At 47.8% G+C, this 18,059-nt stretch overlaps 1 protein-coding gene across 1 annotated transcript in view; it reads right to left on the bottom strand.

Moving 5' to 3' along the window:
- The window catches only part of DIP2B (DIP2 acetate--CoA ligase B (putative)), an 805,292-nt gene that overhangs the window by 233,503 nt on the left and 553,730 nt on the right, over window positions 1-18,059 (bottom strand). Inside the window, exon 28 of the mRNA XM_078688921.1 lies at window positions 4,519-4,630. Coding sequence (XP_078545047.1) covers window positions 4,519-4,630 — 112 coding nt within the window. The remainder of the gene's footprint in view (window positions 1-4,518; window positions 4,631-18,059) is intronic.

The raw sequence follows: 18,059 nt of genomic DNA, 5'->3' as shown, positions 1-18,059 counted from the left end.
AAAACACGCGGCTGCCATTGCCAAAGGCGACTGACAAAACATAGTGGCTACCGACTTATGAAGGAGAGCGTGTAATGCCGCAGGTAAAAGATCCAGTCCTGACGGGCGGTCACAAAGAGTGACAGGGCGGTAACAAGGCGGGACTAAGAAGCCTCATATTGAATCGGAAGCCAGCATTTACCATGGACAATGACAACAGCCAATGAAAAATATATGCGGGCTTCCACAGCACTTCAACATCTAACCCTATTACAATATGCCTCGCAGAGCGAACAGCGCATGCGCTGCAACGCTAAGCCCACCTAAAAATTGAGTTAAGAGTTTGCAGGTAAGTACTTGTTTGCAGGAGTTGGTATTCTGGGGTTAAAACCAGGGTTGCCACAGTGTCAAGGATGCACTCTTGGGATACCCTCAGCGACACTAGGGCGGCCGGGTGCAGAGACCTGAAACCCAATGTTTTCCAATGGGGGATAGGGGGCCTCCGGTTGGTGGCTGCTCAGGAGCAGGCCACAAGGTTGTGGGAGCAAGGTTCCTGCTGTTAGGCTCAGGGCAAAGGGGGATCCGAGTTGGCACCCAAAGTACACCCGCAGCGGCATAGGGGCGGCTGGCTGCAGGGTGCTGTTTTGACATCGTGTGCCTTGTTGTTTTCAATGGGGATTCTCCGGTTGCAACAAAGACTGCAGGCTCTGGGACGCAGATCTTCTGGAGGTGACCACCGGTTGGAAAGGTAAGTTGGATGCCTGGGAATGCTGGGACATCAACGGTTGGGCCACCCAAGGCCTTGGGCGTCGGGTGCAGGGGTGTCTCTAGGCGTCGGGTTTTCTTACCAGCTCCGGTCCTGGTTGAGGGGATCCTCCAGAAAGAGGCTGCAGGTTTCGCTCGGAGATTCACGGCAGGTCAGAGATCACCAGAGGTTAGGTCAGGATCGCCGGGAGCCCTCCTCGTGGTGTTGGGCCACTCAAACTCGGGCCGTAGGTTTCGGGTGCAGACTCGTGGATTTGGCCGGAGCCAGAGACTGTGGGGGAGCAAATCCGGTGCTCACGGGAGACAAAGTCTTTCGTATGGAAGGCAGGGCAGGTCCTTCGATGTCTTGGGGCTTCTGGCTGCAGTACACACCGGGATTTCACTGGCGCAGGTTCAAGGTGGGGATAGGCCGGTAGGGCTGGGGCCAAGTCAGTGGGCGTCGTCCTCTTCTTAGTTTTAGCATGGCTCTTTGGTCCTTCTTCTCTTCTTCTTCTTGGCAAGTTCTTGTCTGAGGAGGCAAGGTTCAGGGTTGCCTTTAATTATGAGATTTTGGGGTGTTACAGGTAGGTAACGGTTGGGACTGATGGGTCCCTTTCTTGGGGTTGGTACACCCCCTATTATGCCACCTTCCAGTGGGAGGGGGGCATATGCCTCACTCTGGTTGGCTGGGTCTCCCCATCTGAAAGATGGTGGGGACAGAGAGTTGCGCTTCACCTCACCTCACCCCTAAGGGGTGGGGTTGGCAAAGGAGGGCACACCTCCCTTCCTTACTTGTTTTTCCCAACGATTCTCTCAACCAAAGTGGGGGACAGAACCGGTGGGGAACAGTTGCTGGAAGCAGCAAAGGCCTGTGGAAGCTCACAAAGGCGGCAATCCTTTGACGCTTCCCCTTCGAGGACCCCGCCCATCCTGCTGGAGGAGGCTTGGTACCAAATCCAGGGATGTGCATTGTTTCAGACCCTGGAGAGCAGCAGGATCTCGACCCAGGGGTCCAGAAACATGTCTGGTGAAGGCAGCTAGGAAAGCAGCCACTCAGCCAGGACACTAGTGTTAGGTTGCTTTTCAGGGTTCATCTCTAAGATGCCCTCTGTGTGAATTTTCCATTAAATCCCACACTGGCATCAGTGTGGGTTTAATGTGCTGAGAAGTTTGATACCAAATGTTCCAGTTTTCAGTAAAGCAATTATGGTACTGTGGCGTTCGTAATGACAAACTCCCAGCACCACTCCTAATGGCAGTACTGCTCTTACAATGTCTAAGAATTGGCTAAGACACTGCAGGGGTACAGGGCTCATGCACCTGTACCCTCACCACTGGTATAATGCACCCAGCTAGAGGGGTGGCTGAGCTATGCCAGGGTAGTTGGTTGTAGGCGTCGACTTTTCACTTTGTTCTGCATCAAAACACGCAGCTTGCAAACGCAATGTGTGCGTGTAAAGGTACAGGGCCTCTAAGGGTGGCACAATAAGTGCTGCAGCCCTTAGAGGCTTTCCCTGGCCACATTGTCTTTGGTACCTGTGGTAGCATTTACAAGCGACTGACCTGTGGTCAAAGAGTGCCAATTGGGTTTTGTTTTTAATGCAATTTAGGGAAAGAACATAGGTCCTGGGTACCTGTTTGGCAGGAACCCAGAGCACACTCACAGTACATCAGCAGTTTAGCAAAAAGTGGTGGCAACCATGCAAAAAGAGGGCACTTTCTTACAGGCAGGTGTTGATTAAAAAGGGATTTGGGCAAGTCTAGGTGTCAAAATTGAAGCTGCTACCAGCATTGGTGCAGAACGCAAGTCAGGTTCAAATGGCTCCGACTGTGCCATGGGTGAACCCACCGGTGGTAAACCGACAGAAGCCCCCTGTAGATCCTTCACACTTGAAGGCATGCCAGAAGGTGCAGAAGCTGCCGGTTTGAATGAGAGGAGCAAGATGATTTTCCAACTGCTTTCGCATGGCCGAAATGAATGGAAACAGTCAGGATTATTGCAGAAGAAATTCACGGCGACACGCCTGCGAGCTCTAACTACATTTCACGAGTCTCAAGATCCTGGACTGTTTTTAAATCATTATCAAGAGCTTCCATACACCCATAAAATTTAAGGCTTGATTAATACTATGAATTGAAGAACAGATATTGGACATCTGTCTGCAGCACAATTGAGAGCCCAAACAAAACCAAGTCTGAGTCTCGAAGAGAATCCTGGAATTGTTGGGGATTCGAAACGCGTTGGCTGTTGAGTGTGGGGGAAGGTAGAACAGGGTGTGCCACAAGGTGACTGAATAGAAATTATTCCCCCCCTTTTTCTAGGTTAACACCCTTAAGTAGGATATGCTTCCCCACCCTCCCACAGGCAGGACAATAGACATGTGTCTTTGAATGAGAAATTGTCCACCTTGTATTTTCAGTGCAAATGCAGAACTGGTTTAACTTCAGGCTGGCACACATAATTTATTGATGTTTGTCTTGTGATCAGTGTTTTGCTGTATATATTTTGTCGCAAATAACGTTTTCATATTATGTATGTGTTGTATATATTGTCTCACAAAAAAATGGTTCTAAATCACGCATACAAATGTGTTGCAATTGTGTGATTTACTAATGTGGTGTTTCCTTTTAAAAGACATGTTCAATTAATTTATGAATGTCTTTTTGAAGTATCAAAACTAAGCAGAATAAATGCTCAAAAACCTCAGAATTAGTGGTCTCAGGTTTATCACGAATATTTAAAATAAACCTCCCTTGACACCTTTCTGTGATTTCAATATTTGGGTGGTCCAGTCTGGGGAGTACAGGACCCAAGCCTTCCCTGTTTTCACTAGAAGGTGCAAAAGAGCGCCAAAAGAGATCAGCATGGGCTCCCTAAAAACCTTGACTATCTATGGCATGACCAATGGCTCAGGAAACACCAGGCGCATTGGGATCAAATGCAGAGTCGGCCCCTCAACCGTAGATCTGGACTGAAAGGCACCTTGACTCCCTGACGACTTCTCTTCAGACAGAGTGGGATGGGGTTGAGTTCTGCTTTATCTTCATATTTTTATTATTCGACCTGGACTTCGATTGTGAAGAAGACCTGTCACAGGAACAGACTTAAAAGCAGAAACAGATCTGAGCCCTTGACTTGGAACAGAGTGGGACCTATGCGAGGTCTGTGACTTCTTTTGGTGTTCGGCAACATACATGTGCTTCATGGTCCAGGATCCACTGTTGGTACATGAGGGCTTATTCTTCACATATCTTGGAGTTTTGCTCCAAGCTCAAACACAAGAGGCAGACGTCATGCGGGTCATTCACCAACATCTGTTTTTGATGCCTTCAAAATGAAGAAACGTACTCTAGCGGTCAACTTTATGGCAATGATTTCCTTGGTGACATAATGGCTCAGTTTCCTTTATGGGCCGCAGGAGATACGCATTGGCCAGCACAAGTCCGAGCACCATAGACCTGATGGCGCACACTCCCCTGGGGCAAGGTTCATCAAACTAAGTACCACTTTCAGGCCATGAAACTGTCTCTATTTCCTGCTGCAGTGTGAAACCTGACCACAGAATACCTACAATTGTGCCAAGGATGTGGGTACCATTTTTCTGGTGCATGCCTAGGCTGAGCTTGCAGCCAGATCCTGCAGTCTCTCGTAGCATGTTAAGGGCACAAGAGCAGCATCCTAATTGCAGCCTGTCACACTGCATTGCTCTAGGACTATGTATTTTGAGGAAAATGTTTTGTTCAAGAGGGCTTTCTTACTATAATTTCTATAAAACCATACGGTCAAAGCCTTACCTGTGTCAATGATAGTTGGCCAAGTTCGTACATCAACAGCCGCAGACGCCTCTTTGGATTTTAGCAACCTCATTAATATTTGCGTTGTGAGGATGCAGGAAGCTTTGCTGACCTAAAAACAAAGACATTTGAATGTTAGCGTGAATAGCAACTTATGGTGCATAAAACCACTGGTTTGCTCAGAAGAGAGGCTATATTACACACACCATTCACAGAAAATGCATGCAGGAAGAAAAAGGGAAATCAGGAAGGAATATGCTACTTACCAGTATGCAACTGTTCTTGGCATGTAGGGCTGCTGACATTCATATCTGTGCATGGTTCGCCGCCTAGTGTTGGGTCCGGATGATTGCACATTGTTGTCCTGGAAGAGTCTTCAAAGTATCACGAGATAGGTGGCTCCTCCCTCGGACTACAGTGCGCATGGGCATCCTCTCCATCCTCAGATTGTTTTGCGCCATTGTGGCAGAGATGGAGTATAGTACAGTAAAAGATGTCCATGCAAAGAGTGAATGCTACAGCTGCGACAGGCACCGGGTAGGTGGGTGGGCGATATGAATGTCAGCAGCCCTACATGCCAAGAACAGATGCATACTGGTAAGTAGCATATTCCGTTCGAGGCATGTGGGCTGCTGAATTCATATCTGTGCATAGAATGTATAGCAGTATCTCCCTTAGCGGTGGCTACCTGTGTCAGCTGCAGCAGTCTGGAAAAGAGTTTTGAGAACAGCCTGTCCTACAGCAGCTTGCTGTTTTGAGTGTACATCTACAAAGCAGTGTTTTGTAAATGTATGTGTGGTTGACCATGTGGCTGCTCTACAAATTTCGTGTAAAGGAATATTTCCCAGGAAAGCCATGGATGCCCCTAGCTTGCGTGTTGAATGCGCCCTAGGGGGAACTGTTAAGGTGCGTTTTGCCTTCAAATAACATATTTGGATGCACTTAACTATCCATCGGGCTATACCTGATTTTGAAATAGGGTTACCCTTGTGTTGTGGGGAGAAGGCAACAAACAATTGTTTTGTCTTCCGAAAGGTTTTAGTTCTGTCTATGTAATATAGCAGAGCTCTTTTGACATCTAGGGTATGCAAGGTCCTTTCAGCTACTGTTTGTGGGTTCTGAAAGAACACTGGCAGTTCTATAGTTTGATTTATATGGAAATGAGATACCACCTTTGGCATGAATTTAGGGTTTGTTCTCAGAACTACTCTATTTGCATGTACTTGAATGAATGGCTCTTGAATAGTTAGGGCTTGCAGCTCACTAACTCTTCGAAGCGAAGTAATGGCAATAAGGAAAGCCACTTTCCAAGTAAGAAATTGTAGTTTGCATGAGTGTAGTGGTTCAAAAGGTGGTCCCATTAGTCTGGTTAAGACAACGTTTAGATTCCAGACTGGTGAAGGCGGGTGTCTTGGAGGAATTACGCGTTTAAGTCCTTCCATAAACGCTTTAATTGCTGGCACCCTAAATAGTGAAAGGTGTTGCCTGTTTTGCAGATATGCTGCTAACGCAGCTAGGTGTATTCTGATGGAAGAAAAGGCTAAATTGCACCGTTGGAGGTGCAATAGGTAGCAGATGATGTTTTGAGTGGAAGCATCAAGTGGGTTAATGTCATTGTTGTTACAGTAAATGACGAAACGTTTCCACTTTGCTGCATAGCATGCTCTGGTAGTGGGCTTCCTTGCCTCTTTGATAATATTCATGCAGTCTGGAGGCAAGTTGAGGTATCCAAATTCTAGGATTTCAGGAGCCAGATCGCTAGGTTCAGCTGTTGCGGATCTGGGTGTTGGATTTGGCCATGGCTCTGAGTTAGAAGACTGGGTGTGAGTCGCAGTCTTTGATGAGGCACCACTGATAGTTCTAGGAACGTTGTGTACCATGGTTGCCTCGCCCACATGGGAGCAACTAGAATTAGCGTCAGGGAATGTTGTCGCATTTTGCGTGCCACCAGCGGTATTAATGGAGCTGGGGGAAAAGCGTACGCAAATTTGCCTGACCAGTTCATCCATATGGCATTGCCCTGCGACTGCGGATGTGGGAACCTGGCGGCAAAGTACTGGCATTGTGTGTTTTCTCTTGTGGCAAACAGATCTATTTCCGGGTGTCCCCACTTCCGGAAGAATGGTTGGAGCACTTTGGGGTGAATTTCCCATTCGTGCATCTGTTGGCTGTGCCTGCTTAGCAGGTCGGCAACTTGGTTGTCCTTTTCTGGGAGGTGTTCTGCCATGAGGAAAATGTTCCTCTGAATGGCCCATTTCCACATTGCTTGAGCTAGGTGCGACAGCTGTGGCGAGTGTGTCCCTCCCTGCTTTTGATGTAATACATAGCTGTCATGTTGTCCGTCCGGATAAACACAGCTTTGTTGCGTGTGTCGCGAAAGCTTTTAGTGCTAGAAAGATGGCCATCAACTCTAGGAGGTTGATATGCATTTTCTTTTGCTGTATAGTCCAGAGTCCCTGTACTGTGTAGTGCAGGACATGGGCTGCCCATCCTAGTAGGGATGCGTCCGCTGTTACAACTATTTGTAGGACAGGCTCTTGGAACAGTCGTCCTTTGCAAAGGTTTTGTGGGTTCCACCAATGCAGAGAGTTGTATGCCCGACTGGTCACGAACACTAGGTCCTTTAATTGCCAGTGAGCCTGGTTCCACTGCCTTGCTAGGCATTCTTGTAGTGGACGCATATGTAGTCTGGCGTGAGGGACTATGAATATGCACAAGGCCATCATGCCTATTAGCTGCATAAACACTCGAGCTGGTAGTGAGTGTTGGGGTCTGAATTTTTGTATAAGCGTCTGCATTCCCTAGACCCGTGCTGTGTTGGGATATGCTTTTGCTGACAGTGTATCTATTGTTGCTCCCAGGTACTGTTGGACGTGGGAGGGGTGCAGATGTGACTTTGGGTAGTTTAGTGAGAATCCTAACTTGTGCAGTAGGTGTATGGTCTTTGACATGTTGTGGGAACACTGCTGGGCTGTTGGCGCGTGTATTAGCCAGTCGTCCAGATAAGGGTACACATGGATGTGTTGCCTTCTGAGATGTGCTGCCACTGTAGCTAGACATTTGGTGAACATTCTTGGGCTGTTGTCACCCCAAATGGCAGGACCTTGAACTGGTAGTGTTGCCCTTGAATGGTGAACCTCAAGTACTTTCTGTGAGCAGGGTGTATTGGAATATGAAAGTATGCGTCTTTGAGGTCTAAGGTTGCTAGGAGGTCTCCCTGGCGAAGCAATGGTAAGACTTGCTGTAGAGTGAGCATGTGAAAATGCTCCGACAGAATGTACATGTTGAGGGGCCTGAGGTCCAATATTGGACTGAGAGACCCGTCCTTCTTTGGAATTAGGAAGTATAGGGAGTATACTCCTGTTCCCTGATGTTGCAGTGGGACAGGTTCTATGGCCAACTTTTGCAGCATACTGATGACCTCTTGCTGAAGGAGCGTTATATGTTCCTGTGACATGGGACGGTACACAGGTGGTATGTTGGGTGGGGTTGAGGTGAGTTCTAGGCAATAGCCATGTTCGATAATTTGCCTGACCCACTTGTCTGTGGTGATATTGAACCAGACATGCAGAAATTGTTGTATTCTTCCCCCGACTGGTGTTATGTGGTCTGGGGGTAGTGTCAAGATGTGACTGCTTTTTGTTAGTGGAGGATCTATTTGCATTGCCTCCACGACCTCTTCCCTTGGTATTGTTCCCTCTATAATCACCCCTGTTGGTGTTCTTGTTATATGTGGATTGTGTGTTAGTCTTGTAGGTGGAGGACTGCTGTGATGTTCCTCGTGCTCCTCCTCTATACTTGGAACGACGAAAGGAGCCCCGGTGTTGTTGGGACTGTAGAACTCCCATAGACTTTGCAGTTTCTGCATCCTTTTTCATTTTGAACAGGATTGAATTAACTGCTGGACCAAATAAAAAGTCTGGGTTGATTGGCTGATTAAGAATTGTAGATTGGACTTCATTCTTAAAGCCTGATATACGAAGCCATGCGTGGCACCTTAGTAGCACGCTTGTATTGATGGACCTAGCAGCTGTGTCTGCCGCGTCCAGGGCACATTTAATGGATGCATTGGTGATGAGCTTTCCCTCTTGTATGAGTTCATCTGCCTGCTGTTTGTATGGATCAGGTAAGTGTTGGAGAATTTCTTCCAAACTGTCGTAGTGCGCTCTATCATATCTGGCTAGCAAGGCCTGTGTATTGGCTATCCTCCAGGAGTTTGCTGCCTGAGCCGCCACTCTTTTGCCTGATGCCTCAAAGATTTTAGACTCCTCGTCTGGTGGTGCAGCCTCACCAGTAGTCTGTGAGTTTGCACGCTTATGTGCGTTGGATACAACCAAGGAATCTAGGGGTAGCTGCCGTTTGATGTATGTAGGATCTGTAGGTGCAGCCCTGTATTTTTTCTCAATTCTAGGGTTTATGACCCATGCCCTAGCAGTGTCTTTAAAAATGTAACTTGCATGTTTTAATACCCCTTTTAACATTGGGAGTGTTTTAACGTGTTTCTCAGATGTTGTTAGTGTATCAAAGAGGAAGTCTTCCTCAACAGCATCAGAGTGCATCTCTACATTGTGGTAGGTTGCTGCTCTATCCAGTAGTGAATTGAATGCTCCTGTATCCTCTGTGGGCGATGGCTTAGTAGGGTATACTGCAGGGTCTGTAATGGGCAGAGTCCCTTCAGTGTCTGGTTCCCCTCCTCCACCCCATGGCTGTGTGTTTGGCTCTTGAAGAGGGTTTTGTGGATAACCAAAACCTACATCTGTGTCCTGATCTTCATCAGGGGTGTAGTCAGAGCGTGCTGGTGATGTTGGGGTATAAGGAGTGGTAGGCATAGCAGGAGTGATAGGTTCAAAGAAAATGGGAGGTAGCACAGTCTCTCTTTTTCTTCAGGGGGATCCTAGAAAGATCTTCAGTTGGTAGAGGTCTTTTCTTTTTGGTATAGACAGACACTTTGCCAGTTTTTGGGTCAAAGTAGATTTTTGACGTCTTCTGTGGAGGGATCTGGGTGAAGAAGTTCCTCTTCAACAGTCTTTGTTTTTGGCGCTGTAACCTTAGGTTTTTGTGTCTTTGGGTCGAGGCTTTTCGTGCTTTCGACTGTTTTTGGTGGTTGGACTGGTTTTGAGCGTTTTTCAACAGTTTTTGTTGGTTGAACGTCTTTGGCTGGCTTCACAACCTGTTTCGGACCGAGTATTTTTGTCGGTTCGGCAGTGTCTTTATGTTGTTTTGGAGCCTGCTGTTTTGGCTCTATGCCCGTTTCCGGTTCGATGGGCTTCGGCTCGACCGTTTTCTTTTCGTTCTCCTTCGGTTTCGCTTTTGGCTCGACGGTAAGTTTTGGGCGTAGGCCTTGTTCTGTCGTCGACCGGTTTCTTCCCCTTGTCGATACCCGAGGCTGTTTTGCTCGAATCGACGTGCTTTTTGGGGGTTGATTCGACATGCTTTTGTTTTTGCGTCGAATCGAAGTGTTTCGGCTTCGAGATTGACTCGACGGCCTTTGACTTTGAGCTCGACTCGACTGTTTTGCTCTTCGATGTCGACTCGACGGTCTTTGTTTTCGAAGGTTGTAGTGGTATTACGGCCTTCGGTTCGACGCCCTTCGGCGTCGATACTTTCGGTTCGATGTAATTCGGTCCGAAGACTGTATTGCCGATGAGTTTCGGTGTTGATGGAACCGATGTCTTGTGATGTGTCTCAGAGGGCTCTTTTGATATGTTCTTAGCCGGGCGGTATAGCGGGGCTGTAGAACGAGGATGTTGATCTCAGCTAAGGCCTGCTGCCGATGCCTTGACTTGAGTCTCTGATAGAGGTGTAGTGTCTATATGGGGCGGTGTACTCACGGTTCGCCCAATGTCGTAATCGGAGTCATCTTCAACTGCTACGATGTCCTGATCATAGGCCTCGAGATCAACGATCAGTTCTCCCTCCTCGGGGTAATAATCGGAGTCTGGCTCCGAGTATTGTCTGCCGCCTTGATCCGAGTCTTCGGCGCTCGCTAGATCTTCTTCGTCATCGAAGATGTTATCGGGCTCTGGCGCCGACCGTTGCATTTCTTGCCTCGCCGCCTGTCGATTCCGTATAGTCTTTTTCGATCTGAACTGGGCGCAGGCTAGGCAACTATCTTCATTGTGATCTGGAGATAGGCATTTGTTGCACACTGGATGCTTGTCTGTGTGCAGGAACTTCAAGTTGCACTGAGGGCAGTACTTGAATGGACTTCGTTCCATCGACGGTCGGTCCACGTGGTGTCGAGAAGGCCTCAGGGCCCGATTCGACAACCGGAGTGCAGCAAAGTTGGAAAAGTGTATCGGCACCGAGCGCTGAACAATACAGACGGATCCGAAGGCCTTTTGGCGCTTTGAAAAAGTTTTTCTTGATTCCGAACTTGGAGAGTAGGAAATTACATCCGAACCCAATGGCGGAGAAAAACAATCTGAGGATGGAGAGGATGCCCATGCGCACTGTAGTCCGAGGGAGGAGCCACCTATCTCGTGATACTTCGAAGACTCTTCCAGGACAACAATGTGCAATCATCCGGACCCAACTCTAGGCGGCGATCTATGCACAGATATGAATTCAGCAGCCCACATGCCTCGAACCTTCAGTTCCGATAAGACATTATCATACTTAGCAACCAGAATAACATGGTTAATCATGGCTGTAAAAAAGCAAGTGTGAATGAGACAAGCGCTTATTAGGGATTGGGCTATTGGGAGCTTCTTTGAGACCTGCTTTTTAAGCTTTAGTATCCTGGCCATGGACTTAGAAATCGCTCTCACTCCAATATGCATGGTAGCTATATGGTATCTGGATGGACTCATGTTCTCCTTGAGCAAAAGCTGCAAGTGGAGTTTTACAGCAGAAAAATTTCATTCATCCTAAAGTCAGCTGGGAGAATTTCAGGATTGGAGAGACTGTAAGGATTAGTACTGGCACATGGCCCCTCCTGATAAGTTTGTTAGATTCACTCAAGATGCGCCTGTATCAGAAGAGAGTGGAAACTGAGCTGAGGGCCAGCTTCCTTGGGTATGAGGGACTTTATGGAGCTGAACACCTGTAGCATTTGTATAGGGGAAAGCAGCACAAAATGAGGCAGCAAGGGGGTATGCTGACTGACAGTTTACAACACTTATAGAGCATACAAATTATATGGCATAAGAAAGAATCCTGAGGTCACAATTAGAATTTTACAAGCAAAAACAGTACACAGAATCTAATGAATCTAAGAGAACACTGGCCACAGAGTTGGCGGGCCAACATAGGATGTGGCAGTCTAAAGGGTATGGTAGTGTATATAAACAACTGAGATATAAAAACACCTAATAAGGGAAACAATTTTAGAGTTTGCATCGGGAGGACCACCAATTTGGGACCACAGAGAAGGATCGGCTCATTGAGGAGGGAGAGTTAGGGCATGGTAGGGTGAATTTCAGAGTGAGGCAGTGGAAGATGATACACCAAAAAAAGAGCCATCTTTACAGAACATCCAGAGATCCACATGCCCTGGGATGCAATCTCCACAAAGGTAGCAAGCAATTGTATAGGACATTCCTAGTGGTGGCATCTGCACTCTTAGGGTAAGTGAGGACATCAATCAGCTTAAACAAAAATGGAAGATGTGCAAATGGATAGTTGCCCTAGGCAAAGGAGATGGGATAGATAGCAACTTATGTCAAAAGGGAGACCTTCACCCATACATAGTCAATGGATCAGTGCTGCAAAATAGATTGTGGGCTCTACTTGGTGGTCCCCTTTTGTTGTATACAGATGAAAATGCATGAGGAGACCTACTTGGTTGTGATCTCTCTGGGTGGACTAATTCTGCTGATCTCTATCAGTGAAGTCTACATGAACAGGGTTTTCATAACGGAGCATACAATATCTTTCCTTCCTCCAACCCCCCAAAAATGGCCCCCTGGTTGAGGAGCTAAAAGGAAGCGCTAAGTGAACAGAAATGCATTAGGAAAGATTACATTTTAAATGATTGCTGCTGCATCACTGCAGACTGTGAACTGCACTAGCAAAGCAAAATACAGTAAAATACATCATATTTCATAAGATGTTCATGTTATCATTTCCTTCTGGCTTATTAATTCCTATTTTTAAATTAAGTTGAAATCAATCAAAGAAAAATAAATAGCTATCCCTTTTGACATTATGCATACAACACGGCTTTAAACTTCATGCACCTCACCAACATGTCTCAAATAAGGCAAAGCACAAAAAATTCTTTCAATAATGCACCCTGAAATGTGCCCAGGTACCCAATGTAAATCTGAACTTCAAAACCTCTTCGTAAGAGGTATGTAGTATATACATAAGCATTTCAGGGCTCACGATGGGTAGCGAAAGCACTATATTAATACCAATACAATACTAAAGTTGAAATTGAAAACCAGTTTGCCCATTTAATTATGTATGCTAGAATGCAATGTGAGGCAACCTGGTAATGGTTTACAGACTTCTTCCACTTTATTGTACTCTAACCAATGTTCTACTGTTTTTTTTCCGTAAAATCAAGTAGTTGTGATGTAAGAAGCTGGCTTTTCATATACCACATCAAAGAACGGTATAGTGTGCACAGAGTCCAGTGGATCCCCAGAGGTGCAGTAAAGGATAAAGTAGATAATAACTTACTCTCAAGATAGTGGTAGCTGGGCTGGGCTGAGCAGTTAGGCTTATCAAAGGGCTTTGTTAAGCATTTATTCAACACACTTAGGCAAGGAATGATAGCACACACTCAAAGACTGAATCTGGACCAACAGTTGGTATAAACAGTTGCTGCTTTCTTATTTTATTCTAGAAGCAGGCAGTTTTACACTTTGCAAAGGTAGTAATACTTTTCAAGAATGCAGTAATGTTTTGTAAATGCAGTATATACGTTTACAGTTTTCAGAGTGTTTTCTGTACATGTCAATCAAGTACCGTGGTATGCTTTTGCCGAGATAAGGTTAGACAGTTCAATGCAGCCAGGTCTGGTGGCTTAGTGGACTAATGCATCCACTGTAGGGGCCTGTGTTCGACCTCATGGTCACAGGTTCAAATCCCGGCGGGTCCACAGCACTGGGGTAACAAAAAGTGAGGGGGCCTCCCTGCACGGTACTTAGAGGGGCCCCCTCCGGGCTCAATCAGGAGCTCTCCGGCCACAGTGCAGTGCCGAGGGGGCCCCTTGGAGCTAGAGGCCCCCCCCGCACCGCGGGGCTGCGTGGGTCTGTGTTACGCCCCTGCACTCAGCCTTTCATCTACTTGAGGTCGATAAAATGAGTACCATTGAGTTGGGTAACAATAAACAGCTGTTATTCAGCGCTTGAGACCCTAGCTTGGGTGATATTGTGCTTTACAAATACACATGTTATGTTATGTTTTAACTACAAAGCAAAACTATGGAGGAAAACAGAGTTAAACAGTGTGCAGGTAAGTACTCTACTTACTGCCCCAGGCTTCAGGGGTTTAGGACAACACAGGGCAATTTTCAAGACCAGCTAGGTACTGCATCACGAGTGGCAGTGGGCGGCTGGGTGCAGAGGTCACTGGGCCTAATGTTATCCGATGGGGCTGGGGGGTACCTCGAAGCGGCACGGTTTTGCAAGTAGGTATACGTGGTCATAGGGCAAATGCCCCAGGGGTTGAAGTGAGCCCAGCAGGGGGCACAAAGCAGCAAAGTTACACCATCAGCAGCACAGGGGCGGCAGGGTGCAAATCCGCGCTCGGCACCCACTGCTTTCTAATGGAGGTCGTCGATTTCGGAAACATGCACCAGGCTTGGACCAGGAGGATGGACAAAGGTGATCAATGGCTTGGCAGGTAAGTTGGGTAACTGGGGGACACTGGGGCACCGTTGGCTGGGCTCCCCGAAGTCGGGGGCGGAGGATGCAGAGGTGCCTTTTGGTGTTGGGTTTTCATAGCTGGTTTTGGTTGCGGTCAGAGGAACCCTTCGAACAGAGGATGCAGCGTCAAGGGGGGTTCCTGGAGAGGTCAGCCACCAATGCAGATAAGGTTAGGATCACCCGGGAAACTTCACAGGATAGGTGAATCACTCGAACTCGGGGTTTGGAGTTGTATTCTTTGTTGGACAAATCCAGTGCCCATGGCAGACAAGAGTCTTTATCGAGGCAGGTCCGGTTTCTGGGGATCTTGGAGGCTGCAGGACTCATCGGTTTCTGCTTGCAGGATCTCTGAAGCAGGAGAGAGGCCAATAGGACTGGGGCCAAAGCAGTTGTCATCCTCTTCTCTGCAGCACAGGGAGGAACGACACCTCTGCCCAAGATGTGCTTTGTTTCAGTATCCAGAGAGCGGTGGGCTCTCTACCCAGGGGTCAAGAAACCTGTCTAGTGGTGGCAGATGACGGGCAGCCACTCAGAAACCACATCAGGGCTGGTAGTGTTTTAGGGGGCATCTCTAGGATGCCTTCCGAGTGCATTTTACAATAAAGCCAACACTGGCATGAAAGTGGGTTTAATGTGCTGAGAAGTTTGGTACCAAACTACTCAGTCTTCAGTAAAGCCACCATGAAGGTGTGGAGTTCGCACTGAATCTCCCAGCCCATGTACTCAAAATGGCTTCTCTGCAAGTACAATATCTGTCAATGGCACAGACACTATAGGGGAATATTGCTCATACAGCTAAGCCCTCACCTGTAGCATGGTGTGCCCAGCCTTTAGGGCTGTAAGGCATGCTACAGGGGTGACTTACACTTGCCACAGGCAGTGTTGGTGGGCAAGGCACACAGGGAAGTGACAACTTCCTGTGGTAAATGGGCATAACCCTGTCCCAGAATTCCTAAGTGTGCCAACAAAAAGATGGCTACTTCTGAACAATAGTACCCACATCAGGTTAAGCCACCTTATAAGTGGTACTAGCCTGAGGGGTGGGCACGCCAACCTGACTAGCTACGTTCCAACATGTCCAAGTGACAAAGGGCTTCGAAGAAAGGGGGGGGGGCAGATTCCTCTGTTGTGAGTAGAGCCAGATTCGCATTTCAAAGGTGGGAGCTTCTTTAAAGCTTGTCAGCCTAGTGTACTACACAGTAGGTCATCCTGAGGGAGGGGTGTTAAACCCCTGTTCCCATGCAGGCTTAGTTTCTGACCTCTTGAGAGCAAAGGATCTTACACTGGGAGGTCAGAAATCTGTCTCGGGTGGCAGTCTGGCAGAAACCAGTCAGCCAACACACTAGGGGCTGGTAGGTTTTCAGGGACACCTCTAAGCTGCCCTCTGTGTGCGTGTACTTACAAATCCACCACTTGAATCAGGGTGGGTTTGTAAATATGAGATGTTTGCTATCAAATATCCCTATTTTCAGTAAAGCCATCATGTAGCCGGGGAACACGCTTTCACCAGTGTCCAGCACATGTTCTAAAATGGCTTCCCTGTTCACTTGCACTGGCAGTAATAGAACTGACCAGCAAAGGGGCATATCTGCTCATACAGGTATGCCCTCCCATGTAATACCAAACACCCCGCCTTAGGGCTGTAAGGCCTGCTGTAGGGGTGACTTGCAAGTACTACATGCAATGTTAGGGGACCTGGCATACAGGGATGTGTCAGGTCATTTTTTCTTTTTTGTCTGCACTAAAACATGCAGCTTGAGACAGCAACCCTGCATGAGTTCGGTGAGAAGTTCCTTAGGGTGGCACAATTCATGTGGCAGCCATTGGGGAACTCTTTTTAGTTCTTCAGGCCCTAGGTACCAGATCTATCATTTACTAAGGACTTATACACGGTGCTTACGGCATTGCCAATCGGGGGGAACAATTGTACAGTTTTAGAAAAGAGCTCTGGCACTGAGGACCAGGTTAGCAGGAATCCAGTGCACTTCCGGTTGAATTCACATCAGTTACAAGGCAAAAAAGGGGGTAATCATGTCAAAAGGGCTACTTTCCTACAGTAGTACTGTGAATTGGTAGTGTTATTCACTTCCCACAAACCAAAGGTACTGTTGATGGGCAGGATGGATAGGAATGTAGAGATAGACTTCCTTCAGATCAGAGTCATTAATTCTTTCGGATTAAGTAGTGGGATGTCACATGAAAGTCCTCCGACAGGATGTTCCAATTGAGCAGCCGTAAGGGCTAAGATGGGCCATAGGGAGCTGTCCCTCTCTTGGATTAATGAAGTACAACTTTGTCTAGTTGAGGTTTGGGCAAAGGCTGTATTCTAACCTTCTGAAGGAGCATGCTGACCTCTTCTTGTAAGAGTATCGTGGTTTTGGATGAGAATGTGTTGGTGTGGTGGTATGCTGGATGGTACACTGCGAAGTTCTATGCAGTAGCCCTACTGAACTGGTGCTAATACCCATGATATGTGCTGATTTCATGAAAAAAAATAGAGGAAATGCCCTAACCTGCCGCTGAAAGGTGTTTTATGAATGTGGGTGGAGGAGCAAGGGAAGGGGTGGGTGAAAGTGGGCAAGTTAGTGCTTGGGAGGAGGAGCTCCAATGTCAGAACTGCCTCTATCCCGGTCACTGTTGCCCCTATAACATACACTCAAGTATCCCTTGCCTGCTGGGGACTTGTGAAAAGACTGTTGTTGACGCTGATAGGATTGCTCCTGCTCTTTAGGTGGATGGCTGGTGAACTCTCTCTGTTCAAAGGCCTGTGCTAAGTGCCTGCTCCCCTACAACCTGCACTTCACCACGACAGTGACAATATTTAATGAGGGAACGTAGCCTGATGACTGTGCCTTGTACAGACCCATAGCCTTATTTAACATTGTGGCACTCTCAAAGGGCGGCCGGGTGCGGAGGCCTAATGTTATCAATGGGGGCTAGAGGGCCTCTGGTTTGTGGCTGCTCACGAGCAAGCCTCAAGGTTGTGGGAGAAATGCTAAGCACACAAGGTGCACCCACAGCGGCAGCTGGGTGCAGAGTGCTGATTTGGCATTGGGTGCCTTGTTGTTTTTAATGGGAGCTGCCGATTTTGGCTGCAGGCTCGGTCCCAGAAGGTTTCCGGGAATAACCAACAGATGGGCAGGTAAGTTGGTGGGCTCAGGGATGTAGGTGCAACTTGGGTTCTCTTCTCCAGGGCGCGGGGTGCCTGGATGTAGGGGTGTCTTTTGAGGTTGGATTGCAGGCGACGTCAGGAGTCCTGGAGGGGTCAACCCACAGTGGACTCTGACTGGAGCGCTGGGGGACCTCGCTGGGACAGGTGGGCCACTCGGATTTGGGCTGTATTCACCGGGTGCAGTGGTGGTTGTAGGCGTTGGTTTTCTTTGTCCTCAGCAGGCTCAGAGTCTGTCCTGGGAGTTTCTTTTGAACAGAGCTGCTGCTCACATGCGATCCGGTCTTTGTTGAGGGCAGTCAGTCTTCCCAGGGGTTCTGGAGGTCACTGGCTGCAGGACAAGATGACTTTTGGTGCATGGTCTCTGGAAACTGCACACGGGCCACTAGGGCTGGGGCCTAATCAGTTCTTCTCTGCAGTCTCCTCTGCTGGGCGTCTTCTTTCGTCCTTCTTAGGTTGCAGGAATTTGTCTTCTTGGTTCAGGACTGCCCCCTAAATACTGTACTTAGGGGGCGTTTTAGGGGTCTCGAGGTAAGTAGCCAATGGGCTACTGA

The sequence above is a fragment of the Lissotriton helveticus genome, chromosome 1_1 (genome assembly GCF_964261635.1).
Source record: "Lissotriton helveticus chromosome 1_1, aLisHel1.1, whole genome shotgun sequence".
Lineage (NCBI taxonomy): Eukaryota > Metazoa > Chordata > Amphibia > Caudata > Salamandridae > Lissotriton > Lissotriton helveticus.
This window is presented reverse-complemented; position numbering and strand designations above follow the sequence as displayed.